The 26,894-nt window shown below is 45.0% G+C and overlaps 1 protein-coding gene across 3 annotated transcripts in view; it reads left to right on the top strand.

The window, feature by feature from the left end:
* The first annotated feature begins 322 nt into the window (after positions 1 to 322).
* The window catches only part of BTBD3 (BTB domain containing 3), a 42,071-nt gene continuing 15,499 nt past the window's right edge, over positions 323 to 26,894 (top strand). The window contains exons 1-4 of one of the 3 annotated variants that reach the window (XM_068232484.1): positions 323 to 378; positions 14,066 to 14,327; positions 14,499 to 14,589; positions 15,541 to 15,659. In XM_068232484.1, the coding sequence (XP_068088585.1) occupies positions 14,182 to 14,327; positions 14,499 to 14,589; positions 15,541 to 15,659 (356 nt within the window). In that variant the 5' untranslated portion in view covers positions 323 to 378; positions 14,066 to 14,181. The other 2 variants (XM_068232483.1, XM_068232482.1) reach the window with 2 other exon arrangements.

Below are 26,894 nucleotides of genomic sequence, written 5' to 3'. Positions count from 1 at the left end.
TGCGGCAGAGGATGGGGCAGATCTGGGGCTACCGTACTACCAGCACAACTGCACTTCTCTGCTATAGCATACTGGAGCATGGGAGTCTGGGAGAAGGAGAGAGGCAACTACTACCAGGGGGAGCTCCTTCAACTTGTCACCCCTCCCTGCTATCCTATGCAAAGACCGCGCCGTACAGCCGCTAGGAGCGCTCAGCCAATCGACGCTCTGCTTTCGGGCGTCATGAGCCCATAGCAGACAGAGAGTGCGCTGCGATTGGACCGAGAGAGGCGGGTGTGGCTTGCTGCAGGGATGTTTGTCTGGAATCCCGAGTGCCGTTTCCGGTGCGCAGGATCCTGCTGAACTCCGGGAGGCTGTCACCGGCTGCGGGCGGCAGAGGTAGGTGACCGGAAGCAGCAGGTTCTGTATAGATGTAGTAATAGGTGGCGGATATCCTAGCCCCTCTTGTTGTGTACATTCACTACTGGAGTGTTACGTGTGACAGGCGCTGCTCACTCTGGCTACTGGTATTTCAGCCACCCATGAACTTCGCCTGACAAAGTTTGAAGAGTTGCAACTCCTATCCAGTTCCCAGCCCACCACCCCGAGTGTGCCCCCAGCCCACCACCCCGAGTGTGCCCCCAGCCCACCACCCCGAGTGTGCCCCCAGCCCACCACCCCGAGTCTGCCCCCAGCCCACTACCGAGTCTGCCCCCAACCCAGAACCCACCAGTGGCGTACCAATAGGCGGTGCAGAAGTAGCGACCGCATCGGGTTCCTTGGGCCAGAAGGGACCTCCCTCAACTGCAGTATTAGCTCTCTATTGGTCCTGTGCTGGTAATAATCACTTCTATAAATACTTTGAATAGTGGTAATCATTAACAAACTGCTCCCCATCCCCTTCTTGCAACTCTGACACTTAAGTTGCCATTGGCAGATTTTGGTGCGCCGTATCAATTGTTATGTATAGAGTGCTTGCATCAGGGCCCACAGCTCCTTAGCTATGCTACTGCAACCCACTACCCTGAGTCTGCCCCCAACCCACTACCCTGAGTCTCCCTTTAAAGAGCTCCCTCCTCTCAACCTATCATCTGCTTCTACCCTGCCCCTAATTATTATTATTTTTTAATATTTATACAGGGCCAACATTTTCTGCAGTGATGTACATAGTCTTGTCACAAACTGTCCTTCAGAGGGGCACACCCTTTAATCACTACCATTGTAATGTAGGGTGATTTTTTGGGGGGGGGGGGGGGGGATATGAGAGGAAACCTGAGTGGCTGGAGAAAACCCACACAGACACAAAGAGAACCTACTAACTCCATGCAGATAGTGCTGGGATTTGAACCAATGACACAGCACTGCAAGGCAAGAGTGCTGTCTGCCACTGTGCTGCCCATCTGGCTAGCCCTCCAGACTTCTGGGCGCTAGTCTACTTGAGGGGACTTAGCAGAAAACCTCATGGAGAACAGCTCTCTAATTCTTATTGGCCAAGTAGTGTAGGCTAGTTTACTACAACCTATCTAAAACCTAGCAGTTTGAGAGGGTCCTGTGTGTCCACCCAATCATGTTAGCAGGATTTCCCTGCTGGGTCCCCTAAAGTTGGTCCTCTGCCACTCTGCTCCACTGCACAGGACAGGCACCATCATGTAAATTTGAGTCCTGGCAGAAGCATCAGTGCGGCCGCACACAATACAATAAAATTATCCAATCTTACAGCAATTCAATATGAACGATAGATTGTACAGAAAAATCGAAAGTTTTATTTTTAATCTTTCAAAAAATCTCAATGAATTTCCTGTTTTTTTTGTTTTGTTTTTTTACATACAAGTTGATTGGGAGTGGTGGATTTTTTTCTGATAACATTTTATGAAAATTGAGTGGTGCATGGTAGATCGTCAATTCCTTTCTGTTTAGACACAAGCAAATGTTTCTACATTTGTAAATGTTTCTACATTTGCAATTTTTTTTTTTTCATAATTGAGGGAAAATTGAACGTGTGTAGTATGTTGGATAGATTTTTCCAATGTTACAATCAATCAGAAAAAAATGATTGTAATTTATGAATTGAAAAGAAATTTGAAAAAGGGTATGGTGTGTAGCCTTTAGGCTCTGGTTGGATGGCAACAGACCAATGGGAAGCGTCCTTCCCCAGGAAGGATTCTTATTCGTTCACTGACTGGCCTGTTGCAATCCATTGGGAGCCAAGAACAAGGTAGGGTAGAGCAAGAATGTGTGCAGAAAACAGTGTAGTGTGAACGGACACCATCCATTCCTTTTAGCTTTCATTGATTCCCTTGTACAGAAAATAAACGCGCGGTTTGTGATTGTGCGTTGTGATTCTAGGAACGATTGAAACAGATGAAAATAACATAGGATCTATTGACATGTCCGTCCCTGCATACTGTGAAGCAGACACAATTAGGAGGAATTGTAGTGAAAATAACAGAGTAGATTTGCTTTTTTTTTTTGCAATATTAATTTATAGATTACTGTATTTAGTCAGTGTTTGCCCATCGTAAAATCTTTCCTCTCCCTGATTTATATTCTGAAAATGTGTCACTGGTGGTTATATCTGTAGACCTGCCAGGTGATCTCTACAGAATTTTCGTTACTGAGAGTTCTATGCACAGAGGGAGATATTGCTTGCTTGGCAGTTGGAAAAAAAACAGTAATTTCCCACAGTGCAACGAAGTTCACAGACAGCAAACTGTCAGGACCATGGTTATGACCAGGGCTGTGGAGTCGGAGTCATGGAGTCGGGCAATTTTGGGTGCCTGGAGTCGGAGTCGGGAAAAAATGCACCGACTCCGAATCCGACTCCTAATGAATTTGTAACTGTAGTTAAAATAGAAAATATGATAAAATGTTCTATTTCTCAGATAATAGTCATTAAAAATAATGCATATACAGTAATAGCTGTGCTTAGTCCACAAAAATGAAATAAACCAAAATTAGTTACTTGTGCTGCTTCAATAAAGCAGTCCCTGTATTTTCAAGGTCAGATATACATATCTGATTGTGACTGTATATATAATGTGTGCACAGGAATCTCTTATATATACTAAATAACATCTATGCTGTAAGAATAATGCCTGATGTGTAGCTGTGTCACTAATAGAGATGGTCAACGAGATGGAAATAATTCTGCATTGATGCTGATTTATGCAAATGTATGCACTCCCTTTGCTGATGAAATCAAATAATTTGATATGTTGTTAAAATTTTGTTTTGGTGACTACAAATTAAAGGGTAACTGAGACGGATGAAAAGTAAAGTTTTATACATCCCTGGGGCTTCCTCCAGCCCCCTTCAGGCTAATCAGTCCCTCGCTGTCCTCCACCACCCGGATCTTCTGATATGAGTCGTGGTAATTCAGCCAGTCAGCGCTGTCCGGCCGCATGCCGCTCCCACAGCCAGGAACATTCTGCACCTGCGCAATAGTGCTGCACAGGTGTAGTATGCTCCTGGCGGCGGAGTGTGTGCATGCGCACTACGCCCGACTGGCTCAAGTACCTGGACTCAAAGCAGAAGATCCAGGTGGTGGAGGAGGACAACGAAGGACTGATTATCCTGAAGGCGGCTGGAGGAAGCCCCAGGTATGTATAAAACGTTAATTTCATCTGTCTCAGGTTTACTTTGTTACACAGTAGTACTATACTCTACATATGCACTCCCCACAGAGCTGCAGGGAATTCACTGAGAATGCTGTCCACATTGAACACAGAGGTGTTGTCTGTTTACAATCTCCTCATTCCACTGCAGAGTACCTGCACATCATTCTTACATGTACCCACACTTACATTGCCTAGGGCCTGATAGATGTTCTTTGTTCCGGTTTGTACCTTTTACAAGTACTCTTACCAAGGAACAAAATGCACAATTCCACTGCGCTCAATCAGTCACTGTCTCCACTCGTCACCAATGAGTGCTGCTCCAATAGATACTCAGGGATCAAAGTACAAAAGCTGGTAAAACACAGGAACAAAAAGAAGAGAGGAGCGCTCTCTGGTGTATTAACTTTTTAATTGTACTGCTAACCGCAAGGCAATAAAATCACACTTACAATGTGCATATAAAATCAGAGCTTGTCACATAGCTATAGTACGTCACCGCGTTCTGATGTAACCTCAACCGCTTGGCTTGCCTCCGCACTATGGCCAGTACTGCGGGGAATCCTGGGATTAAGAAGCGCCGGCGGGATCTGGAACACGGTAGACTCGGCAGCTGCAATAGACGCAGGGCAGCTGCCGAGTCTACCGTGTTCCAGATCCCGCCGGCGCTTCTTAATCCCAGGATTCCCCGCAGTACTGGCCATAGTGCGGAGGCAAGCCAAGCGGTTGAGGTTACATCAGAACGCGGTGACGTACTATAGCTATGTGACAAGCTCTGATTTTATATGCACATTGTAAGTGTGATTTTATTGCCTTGCGGTTAGCAGTACAATTAAAAAGTTAATACACCAGAGAGCGCTCCTCTCTTCTTTTTGACTCTTACCAAGGACTAGTTTTAGTCTAAAGGGAATAAATATAGTAGTCTTCATATCCTTCTCACTTCAGTTGTCTTGTAAAATTCCTAAGCGTTGGCAGTTAAAGGGATACTGTAGGGGGGTCAGGGGAAAATGAGCTGAACTTACCCGGGGCTTCTAATGGTCCCCCGCAGACATCCTGTGCCTGCGCAGCCACTCACCGATGCTCCGGCCCCGCCTCCTGTTCACTTCTGGAATTTCTGACTTTAAAGTCAGAAAACCACTGCGCCTGCCCGATATGGTCACTTTTTAAAGTGAACTGAGCTTTAAGTATTAAATTGTGTCTTGGATAGTAAGTCCTCTGTTATAACTTTTTGTAACTATGAAAAAAAGAAATTACTGCAAATAGTAGGACTTCCTTCGATCCTTAGTACCTGAAATGGAACTTGTTTTAGAAGAGACTTCAAGGAGGAATAGCAGATAGTAAAATAACAGTAGCTGCCCAGAAAGATCAACACACAAAGCGATAATGAGAGCCGACATTGAGTACTTTCCCATGGCCAGCTATCAGAGTTCTTGTTTTATATTCCCACAAGGAGGAGGATAAAATGTAATTGCCTGTTAGTTTCTATGGCAACTTCCCATATTGCTACAGCAATTTGTCAACTTCCCAGTGTCCTTTTTCACTTTTGTTATAAATAGAGCCCTGAGGAACTATGACAGCAGAGGTTTAGTGATCACGATCTTAGACCTTATAGCTGAGTTGTTATTTTCTATTGAAGTACAGATTGTTACTCTAAACTTATGATTTTGATACCAGAAATGGCTTTAGGGGCACTGTGTACTCTAAATGAAGCCACACGGACCTCCACTCAGAAGCCAAAGCATAGCAGGGCTTAGGGACTATCTTTACAGGACACATAATGAAACCCTCCAAACGTATACTGAGTCGATTGTATATCGACCATTTCTACAACAGTTGAATTTCTTCCCTGCAAATGCCAGATTTCAGGGAACAGATTATAAGAATGTCCTTTCTTAATAGCCATTGGACAAGGGGTTGCTTCATCATAGCATCAGGCCTCTAGGTATGGAGGGCACATGGGGCATGCATTCATCTGACTCAGCAGAGTATAGAGGGACACTACATATCTACACTGTGCTTTATTACCTTTAAAGCAGAGCCAGCAGGAGGACCACTATCCTGAAATATTTCATATATTTTAAAGGGAACCTAAACAGAAGGATATGGACGACACCAGGAGAACCGGGGGGGGGGGGGGGGCAGAGGATGACACAAGGGGGTCAGGATGAAATCAGGACACAAGGGGGGCAGAGGACGACACCAGGAGGACACTGGGGACAGAGAACTACACAAGGGGGACAGAGGATGACACCAGGGAAGGGGGGGGGGGGGGTAGAGGACACCAGGGAGAGACTAAAGGTACAAGGACACACAAGGTACAGGGAGACACGGGCAAACAAAAGGTACTAGGGGGACACGTAACAAGGTATAAAGGGTACATAATAATCGGGGGTGGCAAGATTCAAAAGATGCCCCTGCACCATGGACATACCAGATTTAGTATATATTTTTTTTCCTGGGTACCTAGGTGTGTCTGAGGCCTGGAACCCACTAGAAAGCGCAAAAAGCTATCGCAATCGCTAGCGATTTGTGAAAGCGTTTTGGGAGAGATTTCCCTGCTCCTATACAATTCATTCGAATGGTAACGCTCCCAATATGCTGCATGTCCTACAATTGCAATTTTCTTATTCGCAATCGCTGTAGTGGAATCTGTCCCATCCATTTACATTGGCAGAGCGTTTTGGGAAATAGCTAGCGTTTGAAAGCCTTCCCTAAACGCTCATAAAATACGCTCTAGTGCGTTCCAGGCCTTATGATCAGGAGCATCTTATGGTCCCAAAAAAATAAGGTAATCTGGAGTGTAGGGACTGTACAATATCACATTTCCATGAAATCCTTAAAAGTACACAAAAACTGTCATTGGATAAGGTTGTGGTGATCTAACTGATTACAAAGATTCTGTTATAGTGAAAATTTTTACTTACAGTACAGTACTTTTTAAATATTTTTTTCTATAAATGTTTTTGGATTCTGGAATGAATCTGTGTTTTCTTTAATTCTTATGGGGAAATATGCTCACAGACCAAGGTTCTATTGTACTTTTATTCAAGCAGACACAAACCAAAGTTTCAAGACATGGATGTCCCTTCTTTGGGGCAAACAGGTCTGTCACGTATATATGTTGTTAATCAAAGAAAAGTACCTTTGCCAATCCACTCACCTTCAAGCGATGTGATCAATCTGGTGGCCGCAACACTATGGCTATCATTCATAAAGGACCAGTCGGTAGTGCGGGAAAACACCGTTCTTCTCCGCAACCGGTACTTAAGACTTCTGGGTGAGCATTCATAAAGAAGTTGCCTGTTGCGATACAAGTGCGGAGGTTTTCTGGAGGAAGCTGGCGGTAGCGTGGCGGAAGACATGCGGAAACATAAAAGCTGCCCGATTCCCTCCGTGCGCTCCTCTGTCTGATGCTGCTTGGGAGGTCCGTCCCATTCATTTACACGTAATGCGCCCGCCTATCGCTACTGTCGAGCAAGCGGTATTTTCCTTCCGCATACCGCTTGCTCTAATCTTTATGAATGGACGTGTTTGTTACTTTTTCTAGATAAATCTAGAAAAACTCCGCACAAGGCGGAAATGTATCACTCTGCTCGGTAGTGTTATTTTTTCATGCGGAAAGAGCCTTTATGAATGCTGACTTTGCCGAGTGGTCGGTAAAGTCAGCTGTTTTATGCATTTCCGCATGCGGAAATGCTTTATGAATGATAGCCATTGTCATGTGGCCACCGCATTCATCACATCGCTTGCTGGCAAGTGGATTGGTAAAGGTGCCTTTCTTTGATCAGCAATAGATATATTTGGCAGACATGTAAGCCCTGAAAAGTTATCTTGTGTCTGCTTGAATAAAGCATTCTATTCAAAGCACACCTGGAATGAGGGGGATATGGAGGCTGTCATATTTATTTCCTTTTATACAATGCAAATCGCCCGATTGTCCAGCTGATGCTCTTGCTCTAATACTTTTAAACATACACTCTGAACAAGCATGCCGATCAGGTGTTTCTGCATTAGCTGCATGCTTGTATCAGGTGTGTGATTCAGACACAACTACAACCAAATAGATCAGCACGTTTGCCCGGAAACTGGTATTGTTTAAAAGCAAATAAATGGCAGCCTTCATATGCCTCTCTGTTCAGGTGTCCTTTAAAGGAAATGAAAGAAATCAGGTGAAGTAATAACGGATTTATGTAAGTTACCTGGGGCTTCCTCCAGCCTCTGGAAGTTTGTGTGTCCCTTGCCACAGCTCAGCTCTCGTTGGGTCACCCGGGGGCCCCTCGGCGAGGGACACAAAAGCTTCCAGGGGCTGGTGGAAGGTAAGAAAATCTGTTTATTACTTCGCCTGAAGTTTCCTTTACCCTCTTTCGGAGGTAGCTAATTGAAATCTATGGGCTGTTTGGGACCTGTTGTCCCTGCCAGGGCGGAAATTTCAAGTTCCGCACCGCTCTCCCGCCACATTGGCTCACAGGGTCAGGAGTCAATGAAATCGGCTCCTGACTGGCTGACGGAGCTCTGCTGTCACACTGTTGGCGGGTGGGCTTCAGCAACGGGTGAGCGGCGAGAGTGATGAGTCCAAGCGGCAGGACGTCTGTGAGCCCCGTTTTTTTTGTACCAGCAGTCTCTGATCTTTAAAGGGAACCAGAGAGGAACGGGGGGTTGAAAAAAGAAAATGATTTTATACATACCTGGGGCTTCTTCCAGCTCCATAAGCCTGAATCGCTCCCACGCCGCCGTCCTTCGCTTCCTGGATCCGCCGGTACCGGGCCCGTCACTTCCGGCGGACGCGGCCAATTGTCCGCATCACAGGGGCTCCCTCCATACATGTACGCATGCGGCAGCGCAGTAAGCAGCCACATGCGTATCTGTATGGAGAGAGAGAGCACCCTGTAATGCGGAGAATTGGCCGCGTCCACCGGCCGACTTGCCGACTCACGGCAATGACGGGACCCGGTGGCGGCGGATCCAGGCAGCAGAGGACGGCGGCGTGGGAGCGATCCGTGCGTATGGGGCTGGAGGAAGCCCCAGGTATGTATATTGAATCCTCTCTGGTTCCCTTTAAGGGGCCAGAGGCTGTTGGTACTCAAGTGGTTAAGAGGGTGTCTTTCTGCATTGTTTATGGATTGTAAGGGGGGAAAAAAGCTTGTTATGAATCACACTGAAAATTTTGGTTTGAGCAGTCTGCTTTCTGTTATTTGGCATATACAATGGTGTGTGGGGTGAACCTGATTGCTTACTTCTTGCCTGCAGTCTGCACTCTGTGTTGCTCTAGTTTTCAGTACAGACAAAGCATGAAATAATGGGTGGCATTAATCTGAGTAGTGTAATGTGATTGCATTGTGACATTGACTCTAGTGATCTCTTTACCAAGAATGGTCTGTATGATACAGGCCAAATTGTGCTACTTTAATGAGTTATGCACATCATGTACCAGCAGAAGGTTCTCAGAAAAACCTGAAAAATGTTCCAGCAAAATAAAAATTGGCTGCATCATACTGAGTATTTGCATATATTATAGTGTGATGGAAAGCAAAGTCACTGAAAGTGTTGGTTAACCACTTTAAACCCCTCCATTGAGGGGTAAAAATGGGGCACGTGGGGACGTGTGTGGTCCACCGTGCGTGCGCATTTCATCAAAAAATGTGCACAAATAGTACATTTAAAAACATCCATCTTGCCTTTAAAGGATACCAGAGCTAAAATCAATATGAGAAACTGGGGGGGAGGGGGGGGGCAGGCATGTATCCCCTGTTCTCCATTCTGCCCCTCTGCTGCCTGTAAATGCCCTCCAGCACCCTCTTCTAGGCTGCCAGAGTCAGGCATCACTGTGCATGCGTCCTACAGTGTGGCCCGGTGCGCTGTGTACATGATGTCATTGTGATGTCATGCGCAGAGCACGCGCTGTAGGATGCAGGCAGCCGGGCGAGTGTAGGCACAGTGATGCCCCGACTCCAGCGACCCAGAAATGGGTGCTGGAGGGTATTTACAGGCAGCGGAAGGGCAAAATGGAGAAGGGGGGGGGGGGAGCGGTGAGCATCAGGACAGCTCACCATACTTGCCAGCTCCCCCAATTTCTTGGCTCTGGCATCCTTTTAAGTGTATAAGGTGGCCACACACCATACAAATTTGAGAAGTATTATCAGATTTTCTGATTGATCGTCATATTTGAAAAATCTTACCAATGTATCACGCATGTTCAGTTGTGAAAAAAAGATTGAAAACTGAAAGAATTGCTTGGGTCTCTAAATCAGGAAATAGATCATTTGTTCTACACCATTCAATTTTCTTAAAAATTGATTAGAAAAACCTGGTGCGCCCAAACGACTTATGAGGGCTGTGGAGTCTTAGCAATTTTGGGTACCTGACGTCGTAGTTGTACAAATGCACCAACTCTTAACCACCCTGGTGGTATTGACGAGCTCAGCTCGTCCAGGAAAAACTTGCTGAAAGCGGTATTGACGAGCTGAGCTCGTCAATACCGCCAGGGAGATTTCTTGTTTCTCTGCCCCGCCGGCTGCACTTTTCCCTCATCAGAGGGATTCCCCAGGATGGCTGGGATGCCTGTCAGCACGCTGTGGGTAGCGATCTGTGCTACCCACAGCATACAGAACTAGCATCCAGCCACCCTGGGGAATCCCTGTGCAGCCATCGGAGCAGAGAATGTGCTCAGCAGCATGCGGGATTCCCCTTCTGTGCTGCGGGTGGCTGGTGCGGGGATCCCCTCTGTGGGGGGGGCGGGGGGTGTCCCCTGCTGTGCTGCGGGTGGCTGGTGCGGGGATCCCCTCTGTGCGGGGGGAGGGTGTCCCCTTCTGTGCTGGCTGGTAGTGGCCGGTACCGGCGGGGATCCTCTCTGTGGGGAGGGGGGGGAGGGGGCATCCCCGTAATGTGCGTGCGGGTGACCCTGTAGTGTGTGTGTGGGGGGGGCGGGTATCCCCCCTATGGGGCTGGTCTTGGCCGGTCGGGGACACCCCCTTCTGTGCGGGGGGGGGAGGTGGGTGTCCCCTTCTATGAGAGCTGTGGGTGGCCTTTCCCTCCTCCCTCTCTGTCCCCCGTGCCCCCCTCACCCCCCGATCCTGTGTCCCCCCCCCCCCCCCCCCCATCCCGTGTCTCCCCCCCTGTCAGTCAGAAGCCCTGCTTTACTCACCTGAGGGCTTTCTCCTGCGCTGGCCGAGATGCACACCCTCCATCTCCATCGCCGAAGTCCCGGTCTCTGTAATTACAGTACGCGCCTTGGTGACGTCACCAAGCCGCGTACAGTAATTACAGAGAACACGAGACTTCGCGATGGAGGAGGAAGTGTGCCGCTTCCGCCGCAGGAGCAAGCCCTCAGGTGAGTAGATCAGGGCTTCTGACGGGGGAGACACGGGATTGGGGGGGCGAGGGCACGGGGGATCGGAAGGGATGGGGGGAAGAGGAGGGAGAGGCCACCCACAGCCCTCATAGATGGGGACACCCACCTCCCCCCCCACAACAGAAGGGGGTGTCCCCGACAGACCATGACTAGCCCCCATAGAAGGGGATATCCCCCACACACACAGAAGGGCCACCCAGCCACCTGCATGCACAGTATGGGGATCCCCCCCCCCCCCCCCCACAGAGGGGATCCCCACCGGCCACTACCAGCCAGCACAGAAGGGGAGCCCCCCCACAGAAGGGACACCCGGCCAGAGTCAGGGGGCATCGGGGGCAATGGGGGGGGGGCAGAGGCACCCGCAAACCTGGCTCCCTATACATATGACTCCCTACACCTGGCTGCACATCTGTCTCCTATACACCTGGCTGCACATCTGTCTCCTATACACCTGGCTACACATCTGTCTTCTATACACCTGGCAAACATCTTGCTCCCTATATACCTGGCAAAACATCTGGCTAAACTATTCCTGGCTAATACATCTGGCTAACTACACCTGGCTGCACATCTGGCTAACTATACCTGGCTATACATCTGGCTAACTACACCTGGCTGCACATCTGGCTAACTATACCTGGCTATACATCTGGGTCTTATACTCACCATTGGCATGCTGATCCCTCGTCGCGTACCTCTGATAGCTTCCCCGGTGCCTTCTTCCATGTCCCTTGGTAGATTTTGCTTCTCCCTTGGAGATCACATGTCCCCCGTCGATCGGCGTTGATGGAACCAGTGTCACACAGCATCATCAAAATCTCGCAGCAAACACTTTTTTTTTTAAATTTAATTCAATACAATAACCTGTATTGAATTCAATACAAAAAAAAAAAGATTGCAAAAAAAAAATTGGTTGAAAATTATGGGAAATTAATTGAACCACTTTTTGCACGGAAATCCTGGGGAAATAGAACGCCAGGGTGGCTACTAAATAAATATAAACTGTAAGTAAGAGTACTGTAACCCCAGAAAACCCCCCGCAGATGTCCTGTGCCCTCGCCAGGACAAAACGATCGGGCGATAGGATGTCTGAGGGGGGCTCTTAGAAGCCCCAGATAAGTTAAACTTTTTTTTTTTTTCCTGTGGGTTACAGTACTCCTTAAAAGAAATAAATATGATAAAATGTTCTATTTCTCAGGTAAGTCATCATAAATGAACTAATGTATTTTCAGAAATATCCGTGTTTAGAGCAGGATTGTCAAACTCAAATACAAAGTGGGCCGAAATTGAGCTCTGAGACCAAGTCATGGGCCCACTTCAATGTCTAGTGGCCACCTCTCTCTCTCTTTTGTAAAGTTCACTGGTGTCTAATAGCCCCCTCCCTCCTCTACAGTTCCCTGGTGTCTAGAGCCCCCCTTATTCCCTTATACAGTTCCCTGGTACCTAGTGGCCCCCCTCCCTCTCCTTTACAGTTTCCTGGTACCTACGCTTTCCCTCTCCCCATATGGCTTCCCTGGTGATCTAGGGCTTAGCCTCCAATATAGCTTCTTTGGTGGTCCTAAGTGGGCCAAACATAATGAAAAGTGGGGAAACCACCTGAGGGTCAAATCGGATGGCTCTGAGGGCCAGATTTGGCCCACCGGATGGGGTTTGACATGTATGGTTTAGAGCAACTGATATAGTGACTATAGCGTAAAATGACTCTTAGGACCCTTTTACACTTCATCAGCTTCTCTCAGTTATAACTGAAAGGAAACAAGCTTGCCAATACACTTACAAAAAAGCTTTTGGAGGTCCCTGGTTCCCTTTAATGAAAATCTGTATGTAGACTAGGTGATGCTTTATTGTGCTGTTGGCTCAGTCAGTTTTTTTTATGAGATTATCCCTGCACACGTTACATGAGATGCTGTGCTGGTGACCACCAGGGGATAAGGTGGCTCATAATAAATGCATTAAACAGTTAACGATGATAGCCCATGATTCATTGTGAGTGCTAGTGCTCTCCTGAGACTGATTGTATTGGAGAGATGGAGCCTGGGAAGCAAGTTTAGTACTAATGCATAAGCAGCAGGTTAATCAGGGTTATCTGTGCTCGGATTTCACAAAAGGGAATGCTACTGTGGGGTCGGAATGACAACGTGACATTTTCTGTCTCTGCTGCTTCTTTCTCACTTTTTTCTTCTTGTACAAAAGCACACATGCCTAGCGCTGCCACTGGCCTAATTAGCACAGTTTAGTAATTTGGAACTCCTGTCAGAGACCATTATGTTAGCAGGAAAGAGCTTGGATTAAGTGAAAGGCAGTGACCTCATCTCCTTTTTTACAAGGCAGAGGGATTCAGTACTAAAACCTGAAGACTGAGGCTGACTCTCGTCTATTAGCTTGTATAAGCCTGCTGCTTTCAAAATTGTAATTTTACCAGCACAGCACAGTTAGTTCACATCTTGCATCGTACTGTGTTGCAGTTTTGCCTAGTTTATGCTGCCTATAGAGGCTCATCACTGACGAGGCTTTAAATCAGCACCTGCCGTGTATCATTTCCCCTTTAACGGAGAGACGATGTATATTGCTAACACTTGCTGTGATGCTTGGTCCAATCATTATCTGTGGCTTCAGCTATTGGCTCAGAGCTATTGACTGCCTGACACCATCTGCAAAGCTGCAATCTCTACTCTTTTTCAGATCCTCTTCAGCACACGACTTGAGTCAGCCAGCGGACCTTCTCTCTGCTTTAAGCAGAATCCGATCTTGTTAACCTAATTTACAATAAGTGATGCAGACAGCTCCACGCACTCTCTCCTTCCCTTTGCCGCACATGATTAGGTGGCCCAGCTGCACTCCTTTCTGAAGGGAAACCAAATCGGAAGTCATGTTCGGAATATATTTATTGCATCAAGTGCTGGATCAAACTTGAAGATGTTTTTTTTGTTTGGAAATTCTGAGAATCGAAATAAAGGTCAGCTCGCCTCTTCCAAAGCTGTGGTTTAGCACTTGCTCTGCAAGCTTTTGCAGACTTGCCTTGTTCTACTTTAGCTGCTCGGCTGCATGAACTAAGATAAAATACTGATGGTAGATGCCAAAGGGAAGAACATGAAATGTCTCACTTTTTTCTTGATGCTTCCAGAAACCGTCAAGAACCGGTCCAAAAAAGGCCCGAAAAAAGCAAGTTCCGGAAGCAGCAGCAAGTTGCCCCCAGTTTGCTATGAAATCATTACCTTAAAAAACAGAAAAAAGAAGAAGATGGCTGCTGAGATCTTTCCGACGAATAAGAAGCCAGCCAACACCAGTTCCAGTGCTGCACAGCAATACCACCAGCAGAATCTCAACAACAACAACACTATCCCTTCCCCGAACTGGCAGGGACTCTACGGCACCATCCGAGAAAGGTGAGTACCCCTTGGAAATGTTGCCTTTCTGTATGCAGGCTGTAAACTTCACACCTCGTTTGTACCATTACCTCGCTGTGAAAAGCTGTGTGTTATGACCCCACTGTTGTATAGCTGATCAGTGTCACTTTCTATGCCGAAAAGTGTCCCATTTGATATTTCCCTCTTTAGAAATTCTGTGATGTTCAACAATGACTTGATGGCAGATGTGCATTTTGTGGTGGGACCTTCTGGAGGGACCCAACGCTTACCTGGACATAAAGTAAGCATGTTTGTTCTCTGTTGGGGTTAAACATTCTCTTTTTTTTAGTCCTCTATCTTTTTAACCCTACATTTTCTGCCACTAACTAAATTATATTTGCAGTTTTTGTTAAACATGTCCAGATGTTTAGAAAGGCAGTGTAATGATTGTGCAGGATTCAGTAACCTCTAGCAACCACTTATAAGCTCCCAAACGGTCTTCTTACAGAGGGATGCATTCTTATTTCTGTGGGCGACTGCCTACAGCACTTTGTAGAGCTTCATTAGCACTGTATGTAACTGGTGCAATGAGTCTCTAATTCATTAAACTAACTCTCTACTCTGGGCATAATTTATCAAGACTGAAAAGTGGAGATGTTGCCAAGAACAACCACTCCTCTTGGCTTTCCCACTAAATGACCCTAGACTGTATAGCAGGGATATTAGACTGTAAGTGGTGTGTGTGGGGGGTTGGGGGTTGCTTAGAGTACGAGCTCCTTTGAGGCACAGGTATTGTTCCAAAGTGTTCACTGTAATTTGTGAAGTGCTACAAAAAAAAGTCAGGAGTGTATCAGTGCAAAATAAGAGAAGCAATGTTCCTAAGCAATTTCTCTGAGCAATTACTGCAGTTTTCCAGTGGTTTATGCTCTTGATAAGTGAAGTCCTGTGTATATTTATATTTATGCTGTAGGTTTGTGCTGGAGAGCATTAGACTGTAGGTTCTTTTGAGTGAAGGGACTGATGTTAGTGGTTCAATATTCTTCATAATATACCATATTATATGTTCATTCTGTACAAAATACTAATAGTAAGCTCTTTGGGAAGGGGCTCTGCACTTTGGGCTGATAGATGCAGTTATGCAGTATAGTTTCTGTGGTCTGTCAGTGCCTAGAATGACAGAGCAATATAAACAGACTTGTAATAAATGAGACCTGTATGTGTAACTGTGCCTATGCTTTTTGTTTGTTGCCAGTATGTTTTAGCTGTCGGGAGCTCCGTATTCCACGCTATGTTTTATGGAGAGCTTGCCGAGGACAAGGAGGAAATCCGTATACCAGATGTTGAACCCGCTGCTTTCCTCGCCATGCTGAAGTAAGCATTATCCCTGCATTATAATCATTTGTCTAGTTACGTGAATGCTAGCTGCAGCTTTCATCTAACAGAATGTCGCTTGTGCTGATCTCAGTGGGAGGCTGTATTGTTGTCTGTGGCAAAATTCTTCTTATTTTTTTAAGACGTTAGGATGGAACTTGGTCATCATTTTGTTCTGTTATAGTAATGAATCTAATGGTGTATTCCCTACACAGAGAAAAGAGAAGTTTATGTATAAATAGTCCAAATGATTTGATAAAGCCTAACTCTGATGTTCTGCTAGGAAGCTGGTTAGCGAAGTACAAGACATAAATAAGCATTTTTCAGAGGACACCAAATGGATTATATGATCTACACTGTTTGGCCACTAAGATCTCTTTCCCATCATGGGGATGATTTGTCAAGACAAGTGCAAAAGTAGAGCTGTCAACCTAAGCATCCAATAAGGTTTCAGCTGATAAGAGTAATAAGGAATCTGATTGGTTGCTCTTGGCAACAGCTTTTTAATTCTGCACTGATCTTGAACAATCTACCCTTATGGTTTTTGCAGGATAGATGACAACTGATTTGGTCTAAGAATTAGGATTACCACAGTCACACATTTCAGTGATCACCTAAAGTGTGATTTACATAATCTGCCCAAAATCCTGTACTGCAAATCAGGAATGCTGTGACTATGCAGATTGATGGGTAATGATTGTTACACATCTTTGTATGTATAAGGATTGTAAACTTCTATCTGCCAGTTTCTAGTACAGTAGAATCTCGTTATAGTGAGCTCTGTATCCAGTTCCTGACCATGCACCTGTATAACAAATCCTGATATAGTAAGCTACTTTGCCAGGTCCCTTTGGAGTTTACATAGTTATTTGGGTTTAAAAAAAAGACATAAGTCCATCAAGTTCAACCAGAAAACAAAGTACAACACAAGCCTGCTCCCTCACATATCCCTGTTGATCCAAAGGAAGGCAAAAAACCCTTACAAGGCATGGTCCAATTAGCCCCAAAAGGGAAAAAAATTCCTTCCCGACTCCAGATGGCAATCAGATAAAATCCCTGGATCAACACCACTGGGCATTACCTAGTAATCATAGCCATGGATGGTCTTTCAATGCAAGGATATCATCTAAACTAGAATTTGCCATAACTACTTTCTGTGGCAATGCATTCCACATCTTGATCACCTTTAACTGTAAAGAACCCTTTCCTAAATAAGTGGCTAAAATGTTTTTCCTCCATGCATGATAAAGGGATTCTACTGTAATATGTTGGTATGCTCAATGAGATGCACATAATTGTTTATATAAATATTTACGCAGCTTGAAAATGGACCAATGAAATGTTTTGGTCAATTTTCAAGCTGGGTATATTTACATTGGCATTACATATTAGCATATAAATTTGGATAAACTCGGAAATGACCATCGCTAATGATGAATAAATTGGTAGCATAATTTGCAGTAAGTTGTCTTTATACCCCTGAAGCCAGGCTTGCCTATAGCTTTATATTTTACAGAGCCACAACAACCCAGCATGCAGACAGCCTGTTTCGGACTTCAATTCTATGAACTTCACACGCGAACTTCAGAACTCAGAATAGGATGTAGTGTTGATACAGATGTTGGAAAATAATGGTTGATAGGAAATTAGTAAAGCCCAATTCCATATAATTGGAAAATATAGTTTTGAATAAGGTGGAATAAATGGGTTAGAAACCCTTTTTTTTTTTTTTTTTTTTTTTTTTTTTTTTTTTTTTTTTTGTCTGTGTCCCCATTGAAGAAATTTTCCCCAGTAAAGTTCCTCAACCAGCTTGGAGCCCAACTGGCTATTTGTGACTGGTTCTCTTTGAAGCAAATGTGAACTGAGCTTAAAGGGAACTTAAACTGAGAAGGATATGGATTTTTCCTTTTAGAATAATACTAGTTGCCAGACTCTCCTGCTGATCCTGTGTCTCTAATACTTTTAGGTGTTTCAGGTGTGTGATTCATCCACTTATGCAGCAAAGAGATCAACAGAACTTCCAGGCACCTGGTATTGTTTAGAAGGAAACATCCATATCCCTCTCAGTTAAGGTTCCCTTTAAGTAAAAAAAAAGTTAGATACTTGGCTATGTAGAGGGAAGACTCTAAATCCCATAGAGGCTTCCCAGTCTTCACTCTGTCCCCTTGGTCCACAGCTGTCCCCCTTTTAACCACAGCAATTTTCACATTTTACACTCCTCCAATTCATTCCTCAAAACATGTTATCACTACTTTTCACTGCTCAATGATCTATATATTGTTTTTTGTTGTTGTCAATTTGTGGCAAAAAAAAAAAAAAACATTTACCTGGGGCTTCTATCGGCCCCCTGCAGCTGTAATGTCCCACACCATCATCCTATGTTTCTCGCCGCTGGCACCGGTCTTTTATTCATCTAATGACTAGTAAAGCTCGCTCACGTCTCGGAGAAATTAATGCGCAGGCGCAGTATGAGGTTTTCTTGTACTGTGCCTGCGAAGTAAGCCCCCGATGACGCCGCAGTTGATCATTTGGATCCATTGTACCGGGACCGGCGGCGGGAACGGGTGATCAGAGGAGGACGGCGTGGGACATGACCGCTATAGGGGGCTGATAGAAGCCCCGGGTAAGTTTCAGGTGTTGGGTGTTTTTTTTGGGGGGGTGGGGGTTCTGCTCCACAGAACTCCTTTTAAAGGGAATAAGAAAATTAAAAAGTGGGGGGAAAAAATATTTCTCAATTTTCAACCATTATAGTTTATAAAAAAAAAGTGGTACTGTAGAGAAATATTTTATTTACTCGTTTGTCTTAGTTATTACAACATTTAAATGTCCCTAGTACAATATATGATTTTGGGGGAAATGAAGGTGTATTTTTATCTGTTTTGTGTTTCTTTATACTATAATTAACCACTTTAGGATCCTTGGTACGCGTATCTATGCCCCTTTAAACCTCACGTGCGGATCAGGGGGGTAGATATGCGTACTGCTGCCTTACCGTCACGTTCACGATCCCCGCGCTGTTTTCCATCGATCTATCGTTGTAGCCCCCTACATCTGTGATCAGGACGTGAGAATCTTTAGATTTTCAATCCCGATCACCGTTCCCGTGTCTTCGGAGAGCTTGAAAATGTCATGCAAGCTCTTCGACCGACACTTCCGTGTTCTATTAACAGAAACACGAAACATGGTCTCAGGAGCACCATCTTGTGGTCAAAAAGTAAAAATACACCAAATTATACCAGTAACCAGTATACTGTTTTACATGCAAAGTTTATTATGTATTTTTTTTTAATTATTACATTTAACCCCTTCCAACCCTGCCCTACAGTTACAGAAATAAAATACTTTAAAAAAAAAATGAAAAAAATGACAATTTTTTTTTATATAAATAGTTACCTTAGGGACTTTTCTAATATGGATTTCATGAAAGTATACTACAGTTAATTTTGCAAAAAAAAGTCTTGTAATAAGTGAAATAGTATTAAAAATCCCAAAACGGAAAAATGCTCCTTTATTTCCAGATAAAATATTATCACCATACATTGTACTAGGGATACAATTTAAATGTTGTAATACCTGGGACAAATGGGCAAATAAAACACGTGGGTTTTATGTATCGAAGCACGTTTTATTTTAAAACTATAATGGCTGAAAACTGAAATCTATTTTTTTTTTTCCTTATTATTCCCTTTACAGTGCATATAAAATAAAATAATTCATAGCAAAAACTACCACCCAAAGAAATCCTACTTTGTGGCGAAAAAACAAGATATAGATCATTTCAGTGTGATAAGTAACAATAAAGTTATCGCTGAATGAAAGGGAGGAGCGCTGCAAGTTGTTTTGGTTTTTAAAGAGAACCCGAGGTGTGTTTAAATAATTTTATCTGCATACAGAGGCTTGATCTGCCTATACAGCCTAGCCTCTGTTGCTATCCCAAACCCCCCTAAGGTCCCCCTGCACTCTGCAATCCCCCATAAATCACAGCCATGCTGTGATGCTGTGTTTACATCTGTAGTGTCAGTCTTGGCTGCTCCCCGCCTCCTGCATAGCTCCGGTCCCTGCCCCATCCCTTCCCTCCAATCAGCAGGGAGGAAAGGGATGCAGGCAAGGACCGGAGTTCTGCAAGAGGCGGGGAGAGCAGCAGACTCACTATAGAGATAAACACAGCCAGCTCTGACAAGCTGTTTGTCAGCAGCATGGCTGTGATTTATGAGGGATTGCAGAGTGCAGGGGGACCTTAGGGAGGTTTGGGATAGCAACAGAGGCTGGGCTGTATAGGCAGATCCAGCCTCTGTATGCAGATAACATTCTTCAAACCCACCTCGGGTTCTCTTTAAGGGAAAAACCCTGTGATCCTGAAGTGGTTAATAATTCCAAACCCTTATTTGCAAAAATAACAGTAATCTACCCTCCTAAAAAAAAATAAAAAAAAATTAAAAGCTGAGCCTCAAAGGTAACTGTAAATTTTTTTTAGTTTTTTTTGTAGCTATGGGGAGGGGCTGGGTTAAAAACGGGATTGTGGTTTTTTATGCATTTGAAATGTATTTTTGCTTTTTTGCCACTAGATGTCCCCACACTATCCTGTGTAGTGAACAGTAAGTAGGAAGTAATGTGTAAGCAGAAAGTAATGTTTTGTGGATTACCACAAGCGTCTCGCTGATGCCAGTCATCATTCACTATGGGCACTTTGGTTGGCTTTGGGAACACATTTTCCAATTGACCGATCACTGACTGGTGGCGATCGTGCATGCAGAGCAAAACCAAACAGAGCTTATCTACACCACTGATCTGCAGTGAAGTTTACAGGGGTATAGATAAGCATAACACAGATCCGAAACTGGTTAAATTCTGCTCCTTCAGGACTCCTTGGAAGGCTTCCAAAGTGTGTCCCCGACACCAGTGATAAAAATCTGCTGAATTTGTGACACCGGTGTCAGGCTTGTTACCCTGCAAACCATGATGGGAGCTGACTAGAGAGCAGTAGTCCATTTTATGTGAGTCAGAACTCAGTAGCTCTACTCATAAACTACTGTTGGGACTAAGTCGTCAAAACGCTAGAGGTTTTGGGAGCAGAGAGCCAATATTTGCTGCGTGCACACCGAGCGGATTTTGTATGGGATCCGCCGGCCGCATCCACATCAGCATCCGCGTGGCTAATGTATCTCTATGGGCTGGTGCACACCGGCGGTTTGAGGTTTTAAGCAAACCGCAAACGTGCAGCAAGAGGCACGTTTGCGGCTTGCTAAAAACCTCAAACTGCCGCTGTGCCCCAGCCCATAGAGATACATTAGCCACGCGGATTTTTAGGCGGATTCGGCTGGCGGATCCGCCCGCTGTGCACTGGGCCTCAGAGTATAGAGCAGCATGAGAATTCCATACTATTCCTAACTAGAAGCAGATGCTAATAGATCATAGTAAGTGTGATACTTTTTTACATGCCTGGACTAGTTACTGTTCTTTCGTCTCCCACACAGAGAAATGATGACCTATTACATTTTTCATCGCTATCCAGCTCTCATTAGTGTCCCAATATCACACAAAAGTTTTGTATGGCTTTTGATTGGCTCCCAGGAGAGCTTCCATTGCACCAGATAAAACACTGGCTTAAAGAGAACCCGAGGCGGGGTTCTGACAATGAAATCTGCATACAGAGGCTGGGTCTGCCTGTACTGCTCAGCCTCTGTTGCTATTTCAATCCCCCCTAAGTTCCCCCTGCGCTCTGCAATCCCCCATAAATCAAAGCCCCGCTGTGCGGGCTGTGTTTACCTCTGTATTGTCAGTCTCTGCTCTCCCCCCGTCTCCTACATAGCTCCGGTCCCCGCCTGCGTCCCTTCCCTCCAATCAGCGGGGAGGGAAGGGACGCGGGCGGGGACCGGAGCTATGCAGGAGGCGGGGGAGCAGCAGATTGACAGTACATAGGTAAACACAGCCCGCTGCGACACGCTGCGTGTCAGCAGCACGGCTGTGATTTATGGGTGATCACAGGGGGGGGGGGGGCTTAGGGGGGATCTGGATAGCAACAGAGGCGGGCTGTATAGGCAGACCCAGCCTCTGTATGCGGATTTCATTGTCAGAACCCCACATCGGGTTCTCTTTAATAACCCTCGTAATAAAGAAAAAAGAACGGGCAAGTTCTAAATAGGATTGGAAGTACCGTATATTTTCACGTTTTCTCTCATCGTGGCACTTCAGATACTGTTTAACCACTTTGCTGCCCGGGTACAATATATCTACGCTCCTTTGGACTTCACTTCCCTGCCCGGAGCGTAGATATACGCACCCGCTGCCGCCGCTGTCCGCGCTCGCACTCTCGCGATCGTGCACGCCGCCGCCCGCTCGCCCGGAGATCAATGAACGGGAAAATCCATTCCCGTTCGTTGATCTCTGCCCCCGCAATGATCGGCATGCTTCTACGAGAAGCAGCGCGATCATTGTGAAAAAACTCAGTTTCCCAGCCTCCCTTCCTGCAAGCGTCCTTCCGACGCTTGCAGGACGCCTAAAAAAAAAAAATGTGGCCATCTTGTGGCCAAAAAGTAATACTACACCCAAACATTTTTTTTCACATACAAATACATTATTTTTACTATTCATTTTAACTAATTAACGCCCACACTCCCCAATTGTTACCAATATTTTTATTTTATTTTTGAAATATTAAAATAAATAAAAAAAAAATTTCAATTAAAAAAAACTTAAATAGTTACCTTAGGGTTTGAAATCTTTAAATATTTATATCAAGAGGGTATAACACTGTTACTTTATAAATTATGGGCTTGTAATTAGGGATAGACACAAAACTGAAAAAAATGCACCTTTATTTGCAAATAAAATATTGGCGCCAAACATTGTGATAGGGACATAATTTAAACGGTGTAATAACTGGGACAAATGGGCATATAGTTACATGGATTTTAATTATAGTAGCATGCATTATTTAAAAACTATAATGGCGGAAAACTGAAAAAAAAAATTTTTCCCAAATGTTTTCCTATTAAAACACATTTAGAATAAAATAATTCTTGGCATAATGTCCCACCTAAAGAAAGCCTAAATGGTGGTGAAAAAAGCAAGATATAGTTCATTTCATTGCGATAAGTAATGATAAAGTTATAGGCGAATGAATGTAAGGAGCGCTGAAAGGAGAAAATTGCTCAGATGCTGAAGGGGTAAGACCCCTCAGTTGTGAAGTGGTTAAACCTTAGGTTCACTTTTACAAATGGGAAGGGGGGGGGGGGGCTTGGGCTTGTGTCTAGGTAGTATTTCTGCTAGAAAGAAGGAATAAAGCTGATTGGCTCAGTTTAGAGGGTGACCGCAGCAGGATCGTTGTGCAGTACCACATATATACCTGAACGTCTCATACAATCATTGAGGGGTGGGCAGCTTGTGTCTGGCATTCACCCTGCAGTGTGTCAACCCTCCTTCCACCACTTCTTCTCCCACTACATCAAAACCTTAGAAGGAACTCGAGGTGAGAGGGATGTGGAGACTGACCTATTTATTTCCTTTTTAACAATACCAGTTGCCTGGCAGTCCTGATCCTGTGTCCCTAATACTTTTTCCCATAGACCCTGAACAAGCATGTAGCAGATCAGGTACTAGGACTTGGCTGACTCAGGTTTTACTGGATTAGCCATATGCTTGTTCCAGGGTTTTGACTAAGACACTACTTATGCCACAAGATCAACAGGGCTGCCAGGCAACTGGCATTGTTTACAGGGAAATAAACATGGCAGCCTCCATATCACTCTCACCTCGGGTTCCCTTTAACCTGGCAGGGGAAGGATACAAGCAAAGGCGGCCTTGCAACATGCACCTCCCATGTGAGTAAAGCCCAAGACATTAACTTTTGTTGTTTAGGGCAGACGATAAATATTTCCCAGAGCGTCCCTGGGACAGCACCCCTCCTCTGAGACTTGTCTCCCCTCCCAATTCTGGACAGGAAGCTATTAAACAAACAAATTTGCATAATGGACAGCAGTACATGTATAAATACAAGCCACTTACAATGATCCTCAGTTGTTTTTCCTGTCCCGGACAGGAGCGGATGGAGGGGTCTCTGTGCTCCCATGTCAGGTGGCAGGTGCAGCGTGTGGGGCAGGCAATGACGGGCTGAGCAGGGGACTCAGTGTGCTATGCGCCCAGCGTGGTGGAGGCTTCTCCTTGGAGTGCAGAAGTTTTATGGACGGCAGAGCGCTAACCGGAAGTTCCGGCGGAAGCGCGATGACGTCATGTGCAGGCGTCCCACATGACTGGTCACATGATCAGGCCTGATTGCAGGCCCGCAGCGGTGATCATTACGGCGATTGGCTGCTGGACACAGAGGCAGCTGCTGGCAATTAAGGAGGAGGAGGGTAAGATTTAAAAAAGATCTGTTGTTTGTCCATGACTCAATGCTGTTTGGTGGATCATGGAGGACGCCGCAGGCCTTTCCTCACTGCAATCTGCAGGGACTGGCTCTGAACCCTCTCTGGTGAGACATTGTTTGTGTCTTTTCTGCGGAATATGCTGTTTAAGTTACACTGAGGGGACTGATAGTTTTTTTCTTATCTATATATTTCAGCCTAAACTTCCAAAAGCTGACAAAGATAAGGAAAAGGATAAATCATCTCAGTCCACTCTGAGTAAACACTCATCATCCTCCAAAGAAAGGCGATGTGCTATCTGCAATAATCGCATATCCTCATCTGCTCCTTCATCTAAGAAATTATGTCAGTATTGTACAGATAAAATTGTCAAGGATGAATCCCCAGTAGTTTTCAAAGACTTAATGGGATGGATGCGCTCGGAGATGTCTTCAGCCATAAAAGAAATTAAGGATTCTGCTATAGCATCATCCTCATCAGCGGTAGCAGATCCTATGGAAGACATCCCACCTTTGGAGGGCACTTCCCCTATGGAGGGCACTTCGGCTATTCCTGATGTCACTGTCCCTATACCTTCCCTATCTATTCCTAAGAGAAAGAGGGGAGAGGATTCAGAGGAGTCAGAAAATTCTGGGGAGGAGGGTGAAATATCTTCCTTTGAAGAGATTTCCGCTGAGGATACATCTGATAGACCAGACAAAGGGCAGAAATTTGCTTTTTCTCCGGACCTAATGAAGAATCTGTTATCTGATATGCATACGGCTATGGGTATTACAGTTGAACAGAGGACTTTGACACCCTTGGATCAGATGTACGAAGGTTTGTCAGATCCCCAGTCCAGTTTTATCCCAGTTCATTCTTCTCTAAAAAATATGATTAAGAAGGAGTGGGATGAACCTGAAAAGAGAGCCTTTTGGCCTCGGTCATTAAATCGTAGATACCCGTTTTGTGCGGAGGACCAGAAATTCTGGGGTACATCTCCCAAGCTTGACCCATCTTTTTCCAGGGTGTCAAAGAAAACAGATTTGCAGTTCGAAAATTTTGGAAACTTAAAGGATCCAATTGACAAAAAAGCGGATAATCTCCTCAGAAGAGCATGGGAGTCCTCATCACTAACTTTTAAACCTGCAGTAGCTTCAACAGCAGTGGGTAGGTCCCTGAAATACTGGTTGATGGAAACACAGGACAAGATTGCTTCTGGTGTTCCTAGGGAGGAGATATTGAAGGACTTTCCAAAACTATTCAATTCCACCAATTATCTCACTGATGCAGCAGATGATACGGTGAAGTTGACAGCCAGGACCACTGCCTTAGTAAATTCTGCTAGACGTGGTATATGGGTAAAGACGTGGCAGGGAGATAACTCTTCCCGCTCTAAATTATGTAGTCTACCTTGTGAGGGGGAATTTCTTTTTGGCTCTAAGTTAGAGCAGACTTTGGAAAGAACTGCTGATGCTAAAAAGAATTTTCCTGTTAAAAGGAGGACCTTTCCACCCAAACGCTCCTTTCGTTCCTCTAAACCTGAACAAGACCCCAAGACTTCATCGAGAAAGAGATGGGGTCCAAGTAGGCCTCAGAAAGCCAAATCAAATTTTGCCCATACCTCCCAGCAAAATAAACAATGACGTCAGGATCCCGGTGGGGGGAAGACTGGCCCATTTTTACGAGCAGTGGCTCCTTCTTCCTCAAAATCTCTGGTTACAGAAAATTGTGTTAGAAGGGTATGCCATAGAATTTCAGTATCCCCCCCCTCGAAGGTTCTGGGTAAATCAAAGACCAAAGACAGAGATTCAAGCAAGGGCATTACAAAACGAAGTGACTATGTTACTACAAAAAAGAGTTATCAGAGAAGTCCCATCATGCCAGAGGGGTCAGGGATATTATTCACCGGTCTTTCTTGTAAAAAAGCCTCAGGGGGAGTTCCGCTTCATCCTCAATCTGAAAGGGTTGAACAAGGCCGTAAAATATCGAAGATTCAGGATGGACAATATCACCTCTGTTATAAGTCTGTTACAGAAGGATTGCTTCCTGGCATCATTGGATCTCAAGGGCGCCTATCTACACATCCCGATAGAGCTACGGTCTCAGCAGTTCCTAAGGTTTGCCATCAGCATTCAGGAAGAGGTAAGGCACTTCCAGTTTAACGCTTTACCTTTTGGATTAGCCTCGGCTCCTTGGTTGTTCACGAAGGTCATGTCCGAGGTCTTAGCTGTTTTGAGGAAAAGATCTATTAATGTTTTGGCCTACCTGGATGATCTTTTGTTTTGGGGTGACTCAGTAAATTCCTTGAAAATCCAGATTAATTCAGCTCTGGAGTTGCTCCAATCTCTAGGATGGCTTATTAACTGGTCTAAATCATCTATTCAACCTAAACAGACTATGGAATATTTAGGTTTTGTTATTTCTACTTGTGATGAGAAAGTGTTTTTGCCTCAGAGAAAGATAACTGCTATTCTTAATACTGTTCTTTCTTTTCAGACCACAGGTGCCATTACGCTAAGAAGGGCTATGTCAGTTCTAGGTCTTCTAACCTCCTCCTTCCCCGCAGTCCAGTGGGGACAACTCCATTCAAGAATACTGCAAAATTGGATCCTAAAGAATTGGAACAGAAAGGTGACGTCCTTAGAAAGAAGATTGCTAATTCCTTTCAGAGTAAAGGCAGCTCTCAGCTGGTGGCAGAATCCAGTTCGTCTGTCAGAAGGTCGACCGTGGTTTTCTCCAGTCGAAAAGATCATGACAACAGACGCCAGCTCCTGGGGATGGGGGGCTCATATAGACTCACTACCAGCACAGGGTCAGTGGTCCACTTTGATGAAAGGAAGATCGTCAAACAGCAGAGAGTTACAGGCAGTATGGATGGGCCTACTTCACT

The sequence above is a fragment of the Hyperolius riggenbachi genome, chromosome 4 (assembly GCF_040937935.1).
Source record: "Hyperolius riggenbachi isolate aHypRig1 chromosome 4, aHypRig1.pri, whole genome shotgun sequence".
NCBI classification, from domain to species: domain Eukaryota; kingdom Metazoa; phylum Chordata; class Amphibia; order Anura; family Hyperoliidae; genus Hyperolius; species Hyperolius riggenbachi.
Note: the sequence above shows the minus strand (reverse complement) of the source record. Positions and strands in the feature narration are given on the sequence as shown.